The 9,491-nt window shown below is 40.2% G+C and overlaps 1 protein-coding gene across 9 annotated transcripts in view; it reads left to right on the forward strand.

Moving 5' to 3' along the window:
- The window catches only part of EZH2 (enhancer of zeste 2 polycomb repressive complex 2 subunit), a 50,676-nt gene extending 41,586 nt beyond the window's left edge, over window positions 1-9,090 (forward strand). For all 9 annotated transcript variants that reach the window (XM_053989850.1, XM_053989859.1, XM_053989845.1 and 6 more), the window contains 8 exons: window positions 3,390-3,430; window positions 4,600-4,725; window positions 5,099-5,277; window positions 6,133-6,228; window positions 6,856-6,937; window positions 7,730-7,810; window positions 7,922-8,006; window positions 8,751-9,090. In XM_053989850.1, coding sequence (XP_053845825.1) covers window positions 3,390-3,430; window positions 4,600-4,725; window positions 5,099-5,277; window positions 6,133-6,228; window positions 6,856-6,937; window positions 7,730-7,810; window positions 7,922-8,006; window positions 8,751-8,811 — 751 coding nt within the window. In that variant the 3' untranslated portion in view covers window positions 8,812-9,090. The remainder of the gene's footprint in view (window positions 1-3,389; window positions 3,431-4,599; window positions 4,726-5,098; window positions 5,278-6,132; window positions 6,229-6,855; window positions 6,938-7,729; window positions 7,811-7,921; window positions 8,007-8,750) is intronic.
- Window positions 9,091-9,491: the final 401 nt, after the last annotated feature.

A 9,491-nucleotide genomic window follows, 5' to 3' on the forward strand; every position in this document is an offset into this window, starting at 1 on the left:
AAAAGCATGAGTGTATGCTGGAGGGAGAATGTACTTCAGTACTGTTCATTCTTTTGTGTGTTTTTTTTTTCTTCCTTTGCTAGGAGCTGAGTTGAATTTGCTTTAACTAATCAGCACTCCTTTCTCTGTTTTGGTACTGATTTTAAGGCCATGTAAAGCTGCTTCTTTATTATTTTGATTTTCTCCCTCATCCCCTATTCAGAGGCCACTTAGTAATCTTATTTGAAAGTATTTTATTTTTTCCCCCCACTTTCTCATTTTCCTCCTGTACCTACCTTCTGCTGGACTGCACGTGTTTGAATAGCTTATGTAGTTCTGACAAGAGTTCAGGATGCCTTTTTGTAGGGATTTAAAGTCTCACTGTTATCAGGCAAAAGGTGCAGCTGGGGCATTGGCACAGATGCGATGTGCTACCTGGTTGGAAGGCTGAGTCTTGGAGTGGTGGGGAGACTGTGGATAAGATGGTCTGGGAGACTGAAGTCTTTGAGTGATGCCAGAAAATCAAACACTGCAAAGACTCAACTACATATTTGACGTAATTGGCATGTATTTTGAGTTTTTAGTGCTCTTTCTGATAGCAGAATATCCTTGTGCAAAGCAAGAAATGCTGGAGCAGCTTCTTCCAAAGAGTGTTTTTAGTGCCGGGTTGGCTGACACTGCTGCTGCCTAAAACCACTGGCAAAGTTTAGAAGTCTAGTAGGTTGTTAGGAGAGAAGAACAGTATCTTTGACAGCTGCTGTCATAATGCTTCTGGAAACACTTGTTTTCTAAGCTGGCTCTCCTGCAGATGTCAGCAAGCAGATGCACAAATCCACCAGCTTGCTTGGAAACTTTCTATGCAGTTTCCAGTTGGCTTTTTTAATGAAGCTTCAAGTTGCTTTCTCAACTTCATCTTTTCCTTGCCTTTGTTTCCTGCTGCATGGGACCAGGTCTTGCCTTTTGCTTCTGTTTGAGATGGCAGATTTATATAGGGCAGATACAAAAATGACTCTGCCTTTAGTATGGTGCTTGCTCAGGCTCCAGCTTTGTGCACTAACCAGGAGAACTTGAGCATTTTGTGGCAGCTTTTGAAAGTTACAAGGCAGTGAATGTACTTTTGGATTGTGCCAGTCAAAACTCCTGTTGAGTTGGTCAGTGCTGGCAGCCTGCTTCCTGTTGTCTTGTCATTCCCCACAGTTCCTGCTGCCACTGTGTGTCTCCAGCCCCTCTCCGTCCTGTGACACCAGTCTCTCCAGAAGAGGGGCAGAACAGATGGATGCCTTTCCCATTATGACCACCACCTGTAGTTTTCCTTCTGCTTTGACTTGTTACTATTAATGCTTTGTTGATGTGTATGCACATTTGTGTGCATTTAAAGTATTAGGCTAGTGCTTACCTTAGGAGAAAAAGTGAAGCTGCTAATTGCTAGTGAAAGAGTATTTTAAAAAGTCTGGCCACAGAATGCTTTTAAGGGTTTGCTATGCTAGTAGGTTCTTATTATCTTGGGGTGACAGACAAGTTTCTGTGAAAGACTTGTTCAAAAATATGGTATGTTACATTTTCCAAACACCAGGTAGACAAGAAAGAAAGAAAGTAGTTTGGTGTGCATTAGAGTAATTTAAGTCAAAATTGCACTCCTTTCAGGCATGTGGGAAGTGTCTTATTGCAGAGTCAGTGTCTCATAATTCATAAATATAGGTTGGTAGCCTTTTCTTCTAGAGTGAATCACTGTTAATAGGAATGTCATCTATTTATTACAGTACTCTGTGATGCTAGGCCTCTTCTTTCCTCTCAGTCTTAGTTACTTGGACAAATCTGCCTTTGTGGGTTTCTGACTTGTATGGGCTCCTTCAGTGCTTGTAAGAAAATTGGTTGTTGAGTTAAATCTTATAGTAATGCTTTAGAAGGGCAATTTTATAGATAATCTTATTTATCTGAATCTGTTGGAGGGCGCTGCACAACATTTGGTTGAAGTAAAAGCTGCTATGCTTTTATGAAAGAAGTAGCAGCTAAAAAATCCTATTTAAGTAGTTTCAGTGGGAGATATTTCTTCAGAGTGCAAACTTCTGAGAAGTGTTGCATTCACTGAAAGGCAGAATAGCTTTTGTAGGTATTCTGTGCTGGGGATCTTTTAGTACCTGTGCTCATGAGTGTTTTAGGCATCTCAGTATATCTGGAGAGAAAGTGAGGTTGTTGATACAGCTGGCAATGTATTTTTTGGCCAGGGAATGAAGCTTCTCCCATATTGTCTTCATGTTGTTACATGATATACTAAGGAAGTCCAAGAAGTATAAACTTTGAAAATCCTTAGTCTAATTTTTTTGTTACGTGTGTTCACTATATACAAGTGGTTACTAAAATGCACAGAATTGAAGAAAAAATAAAGCAACTGATTTCTCCTTTAATTTTAAGGCTACTGAAATGAAAAGTCTAGTTTTTCTTTTGTTACTAAATGTCCAGGCAGGTGTTTTTGCTTGATTGTTTCTGATATACTGTTTATGGAATAGCTGACATTCCCTGGCCAAAGAGCTTGGAATCTGAAATGGATGCAAAATGAAGGGGTAAATGTAACTTGCAAGAACTTTCAAGTATAGTGAATGCTAACCAAAAAGCATGTTACTCTTAAAAAAAACCACAGCAAAGCAACAAACACAAATAATTAAATCCACCACTCAACAAGAACACCACTTCTGGCAAAGGGTGTGCTTGGCTGAGCTAGCTGAGAAAGGGGACACTGAAGGAAAACTGTTAGGACATCAGAGAAAGGAGCGTAGGCTTTGAAGCCGAATGGGAAAGGCTCAGTGCAGTACCACCAGCCAGGACAACTGGGGAAAAGTGTCCAGCCAGAAGAAATACTACTCCATCAGGCAGGCACTGTCTCCTTTCAAGTACGTGGAGCTTCTCAGGTGAAGGGGTAGGACCTGGCTATGATCTGTAGGTGACAGCCAGAGTGGCGCTGGGGCCAAGTCCTGTGCAGCAAACAGCTGTCCCATTTCCACCCCCTGTTTAGGAGGCATGACCCTCCCGATCTGCAACTTTGTATACTTCTTTTGCTGCTGCTCCTGCCTGCCAGCTGCCTGTTCTTGGCAGGGTTTCCTTCAAGGGCATCTGAATTTAAGCGTCTCTAGACTGGGCTGGGTGGGGACTGCTCATCTGTGCAATCCTGGGACTAGAGGAATGGTGTGGGGACCGGGGGGAGCAGCCTGCAGAGCTCTGATCTTGTCAAGCCCTAGAGTAGGACAGGGTGGTTCTGCTGCAGCCCCTCTGACTCGTGTGCAGTTAGCAGGTGTTCATGTCTCCAGATACTTTCCCATCTTAAGTCAAGTGTGGGTGCAAGATGCAGCTGCCTTTCCCAGCCCACTGCAGGAGGAGTTCCTGTCAACCTTCTTGTTTGTTTTGTGTTTTTGCAGGTTGTGGGCTGCTCATTGCAGAAAGATACAGCTGAAAAAGGGTTAGCATCTTTCCATTCAATTTATGTCCTGAACTTTTAAGATTCTACTATTGCTTTTTTTTGTTTTGGTTGTTGGGGGGGGGGGGGGGGGGCTGGTTATTTGGTTTTTTTTAATATTAGGCCATTATGTATGTTCTGTGGGGAGCTAGAAATTTTAGGAGAATAAAAATTAAAAACATAAACTCGCTTACACATATTGTAGGGACAAAAGGTACTCTTTGGTTTACATAGCTGGAAGAGCTCTGTATAATTCCATAAAAAAGAAAGAAGGCTGAGTTTACTGTCTTACCAGTCTGGCTTCATTGAAGCACAGGTAAAAATGGTATTAAGGATAGGAGCTGCAGTAAAAAGTGCCTTTTTTTTTTTTTTTTGTAAGCCAGCTTAATTTAGAAATAGTTCTCTGAAAGTTGTTGAGTTGTTGAGAATAGTTGGGACTTATAGCAACATAAATAATTGATCAGTTTGTTTATAATTTTTTGTTGCTGATTGCTAACTTGAGCATTTTTAAAAATTTACAAATTCATGCAAACCCAAAACAAGCTCAGGAGTATTAATAGCAAATATAAGTTATATAGCACCAAATTCTCCTAGCTACTGTAGAGATAAAGTTCTAGACTTGTCCCTGGTAGTTCCTTTCTTGCCTGGAAGACTTTAGCATTGTCTGTACTGGAAAATTGACTTGGGAAAGCACAGTGGTATAGTAATAATAATAATAATATTGGGATTACATTGCCAGTGTTACCTGTTTCAAAGTTGACTGTTGTTCCACATTAAAAATTGCTTTCAGTATTTAAGCAAATTTACTTTGCTGAATAATATCAGTGCTATTCCAAAACATGTTCAGACAGGAAATTATACCATTGTAGTTTCGTTTCTCAGTTTTCCACATAAACAGCTTTCAGCTCTGAATACTCAAAGCAGCTGAGCAATGGCAGAATGAGGTGCACTAGGAAGGCAGCTAATGGTGTAGAACACCTCACTACTGTTATAGTTCTGGTTTTGTGTCTTTTGGGTTTTTAACCCCACTTGTTGTGGGTTTGGATTTTTTGTTCGTGTTTGGGCTTTCTTAGTTAAATGACTAAAAGGGAATTTCTGCCTTAGACTAAGAGGACCTGTATATTGTTTGTTTGCAACTTTCAACTTTACAAAATGTTGCTATTTTTATTCAGATGGGTCATCGAATCACGTTTACAACTATCAGCCATGTGATCACCCACGTCAGCCTTGTGATAGTTCATGCCCATGTGTAATTGCTCAAAACTTCTGTGAGAAGTTTTGTCAGTGCAGCTCAGAGTGTAAGTAAAACATTTAAAACACTTAAAAGTTACCTATAAACGTCTCTCACTGTCCCACCATCTGTACAACCAGTCTGTCTGTGCTGCAGGCAGTTACAGGAGCAGCAAATTGTGTCCAACAGTGTGAGCATGTTCAGTTTAATTTGGCCCTTGTAATTAGCCATTGCATGAAATCAGAAACAGCCTTTAGACCTAAAATTGAGGAAGAGTTATTAAAATCAGGGAAGGAAAGAATTTGCAGTACTCCTGAATGTCCTATGCAGGTATCAGTGGCTGTTACCAATATTCTGATATGCTGTAATCTGCACAGTCTTAATTTTACACTGCATTCTCTCATACTTGCTGTTTTTCTTTTCCATACATTCTTTTGTAGGCCAAAATCGTTTTCCTGGGTGTCGTTGTAAAGCACAATGCAACACCAAGCAGTGCCCCTGTTACCTGGCTGTCCGTGAATGTGATCCTGACCTCTGCCTGACTTGTGGAGCAGCTGACCACTGGGACAGCAAAAATGTTTCTTGCAAGAACTGCAGCATTCAGAGAGGATCCAAAAAAGTATGTCCAGAGTTATACAACTGCGTGTCTGTTGCCTGGGTTTTGAGGTGTCCTTATATTTTCAAGCCAGAGAATAGAATTTCTTTGCCTTCATGCTGTCAAACTGGAAAAGAAAACAAAAAAAAAACCCAAACCAAACAATACAGCAAGGAAAGGAGTTGCCACTTGTTAGCTTGCTCATGTGCTGCTGTTAAGTCGTATGTTTTGTCATGTACCAATTAGTGTTTTCTGTGCAGCACGGCAGCAGAATATCTCCTTTTCCCTGTTCAGGCTTTGCTTCTTAATTGCAAATAGGCTGCTGTTTTTAAGACCTCAGAAGTCTTTCCCCAGATCAGCATAAAGAAGTTTATCCCAGAGTCTAGAAGCTGTTTCTTTCTTCAGTTGTTGATTTTAAGGTATAAATTTGTATACAGTCTGCTAAAGTCTTGAAAGGCCATTCAGTTCTGGCAAATAAATCAATAAGCCAAAGTTTATTTCTACTCTGGAATATCTTCTCACAAAATTACTGAGCTAATGAGTAGTGGCCTTCTGTCTGCAGACCTTTCGAGGTTGAAATCTTTAGTAAATGAATTTTTATGAAACCTCATTTCAAGGTGTCTTGGGGTGATTAAAATTTTTAGTAGTTTTCAAATACTTGGTCATTTTTCTTTTATATACATCTTCTGATTCACAAGCTGTAATTTTAGTGTGTGTTTGATCATTAGAAGACTCTGGATTTGTCTGCACTCCTGGAGTCCCAACCTACACATTTCACTAAGTGATACAACTAAGTGATATAAAACACAATGGAAAAAAAAAACTGAACTCAAGTCTAAGCCAAGCATATCAAAACTTCTTGTTTTTTATATACCACAGCACTTACTATTGGCACCTTCAGATGTGGCAGGCTGGGGAATTTTTATCAAAGATCCTGTACAGAAGAATGAATTCATCTCTGAATACTGTGGTGAGGTAAGGATGGAGAAGACTGCATATGAGCTTAATTGGTAAAGTTATGCATTGACAGGGTCCGACCATGGGATGCCATCGTCTGTAACCTGGTATCACGTTCAGACAGAGCCATGTGGCTGACGAAGTGTCACAGGCTGCAACTGCTGTCACAGGCTCAGACCCCAGGAGCTACACAATTGAAATGTCACAAAAATTTTGAAACAGGTTCTTGTGAGGAGTAGAGGCTGGAATGTCCTTTTTATCTTAGATGGAATTTCAGTTCAGACATGCTTGGAATTTGGTGGCAAATTATTTAGTATAGTACTGAAAGTCAGTAGGAGCTTTCCCTAAGCTGTATTCTGTAGTAATAAAATCCTGAGCCCGGTACGCAGTCCTGATTTTGAAAGGAGAAGCAATTCTTGCTTTTCTTCTGCTTTGAAAGAGTTTATTTATGCTAAAAGCAAAGCATGGATGCTTGGTAAGTGCAGAATGCTTGCTGAAAACAATACTTTGTCTGGGAATACTTTGAATCCCAGAGAATAAAAAACTCCCACCTGTCTTTCAAAAGGCTGGGGGGGTTGACATTAAGTTGCTGTGGTTACACAATGGAGGAGTGCTTCTCTCTTTTACAAGTGGTGTTTCTTTCAGATTATTTCTCAGGATGAGGCAGACAGAAGAGGAAAAGTGTATGACAAATACATGTGCAGCTTTCTGTTTAACTTGAATAATGGTATGTATGCATTAGTTGCAACCCTTGGCAGCATAAGTAAAGTATGTATGCTTAGCATTTTTTTTCAGCCCTGTTCTTCTGCAGACAGCAGGTAACAATGAGAATTTTTTTCTACACATCTTTCCCTATCAGTGTGTGGATTCATCCTGTTGATAGTTAGTCTTTGGGGTTTTTTCTTTAAATATTAGTCAGCTAGATGTAGTGATGGAGCCTGTTGCACAAGCAACTGTACAAGAGGAGTAGAACTTCATGGAGTAAAATTATGTGCAGACATTAAGTAGACTAAAGAATGTAAAAGGCTTGCCAGGTGTTGTCTAAGTAATTTTACTGAATTAAATCAGCAGTAAGTTATGATGGTAATTGTGTTGGGGGGGAAAAAAACCCACATATCTGTATGTGGTATTTGGCTGCTGCCATTGGAAGAGAAAAATACAGACTGCACTATGTCAAGCATAAAATACTAGAAAATAGTTGAAATCAGGAAAAAAACCCTGCTGCTTTATGATAGTGTTGACTTAGCATATTTATGTAGCTTGTCCTTGTGGAATAAAGGTAGAGAAGCTTCAATGAGAATCTAAGTTGCCACTGTGGTAGGAGGTAAAGGAAAAGCACAGTGTGGAACAGCAGAGTTCAGCTGTTGTAGGGTGGTGGGCCAGCTCTTCCATGGGGGAAGCTGTGCAGTTATCTTCTTCAGCTGCTAAGATCCAAGCACACTAGGTATTAAACTCAAAAATGTGTTTGTAGGTGACCCATCCATCATTTGTGGGTTTTGTTGTTTTTTCTGTTCCCTAGATTTTGTGGTTGATGCAACACGCAAGGGCAACAAAATTAGATTTGCAAACCATTCAGTAAATCCCAACTGCTATGCAAAAGGTAAGTTTCACATTTACTTGATGGTCATCAATATATGAAATACCGTGAGATATTTCTTTAGCATGCATGTTATCAGTATTTGTACTAACATACCTATTTTTTTTAAAACAGTTATGATGGTTAATGGTGATCACAGAATAGGAATATTTGCTAAAAGAGCCATTCAGACTGGTGAAGAACTGTTCTTTGACTACAGGTGGGTAGATGTATTTCAGATGGGATTAGCTTTCAGTATCTGTGCAGCTCAGAGTTAACTCCTGTGCCTGCCTAAGGAGGCCCCTGCAGCCTCAGGTCTCAGCAGCTGAGAAGCAGCACTCCCCACACTGGTTTTGTTAAGCCAGATGCCATAGCAAGACTGATTTGAGCAATGCAGCTGGTTAAGAGACTGCAAACTTGGAAAAGCAGCTCACATAAAGTAAAGTGTAGTGACAATGGGGACAGACTTTCTCTGGTTGGGTTACCTAGGTACCAGTACAAGTTAAACTCCCCCATCATTCAGAAATAGGCAAGCATTTCAGAGAATGAAATTTCAGAATTACTACAAACAAGTGCTTGCTAAGAATGTGTCCTTATTTCCTCTACAATCATCTCACTTGGCAAAAAGCAAGCTGTCCAGTGGCAATACTGTGTAGGTCAACCTGGAGAAATGCAGTTGCTTTCCAGTCCTGAAAATGAACTTCAGGACTGGGAGATTCAAGGTGAAAACGTATGGAATTTTAGTGATTCGTCTCCTCTTGACCAAACACCTCTGAAAGTAGTTTCTTGAATGGGTCAGCAGTGTTATGCACCTGCAAATTCACACAAGGAGGAAACACCCAGCTGTTGAAGAAACTATGGGAAATCTGAGTATTCCAGGCTGTGATGTCATTCTGTCAGAATAATGAAGCTGAAATGTTCCATGACACTACTTTTTTGTGATTTTTTTTTTTTTTTAATTCAGATATAGCCAAGCTGATGCCCTTAAGTATGTGGGCATTGAAAGAGAAATGGAAATCCCTTGACACCAGCTACCTCTTCTTTTAAACAAACAGCTGCCTTATCTTCAGGAATTTCTAGTACTGTGGGCAATTTTAGAAAAATAAAAATGATGCAATTTGAAATTCTGTATTTGCAAAGTACTGTAACAGTAATTTATAGTAACATTTTAAAAAAACCAACTTTTTATTGCCTTCTCACCAGCTGCAAAGTGTTTTGTACCTATGAACTTTTGCAATAATGTGGTGTGGTACATTTTTCAACCTTGAATAAAGGATACTTGAAATTCTTCATTTTTACTGGAATTGAGTTGGAATTTTGTGTCAGCCCCTTGAGAAAGCAATGTGAATTTAAACTATAACTTCTGTGCAAAGGCAGCTCCATTCTTGTCTCCTTCTGTAACTTGGGGTCACCTTTAAGATCAGTGTAAAGATGGAAACAGTGTAGATGGCAGTCAGAGGATTGTGGTGCTGCAGTGCCTAAGTGAGACAAGTGTGGTCTTGCAGCTTCTCAGCTCCCTCAGCATGCAGTGACATCCCTGTTCTCTGGGGTAATGGCTGCAGCCCAGAAACTCCTACAAGTGCCAGAATAGCTGTGATTTCTGTGACAAACGCTTTCAAGGCGAAGCTGTGATAAAAGGTGCCCTCGCTGTGGCTTCTCTGAAGCACCAAACTGACTGATGATTACAACAGTGCCGACACATATA

Source organism: Vidua macroura, chromosome 1, assembly GCF_024509145.1.
Source record: "Vidua macroura isolate BioBank_ID:100142 chromosome 1, ASM2450914v1, whole genome shotgun sequence".
NCBI lineage: Eukaryota > Metazoa > Chordata > Aves > Passeriformes > Viduidae > Vidua > Vidua macroura.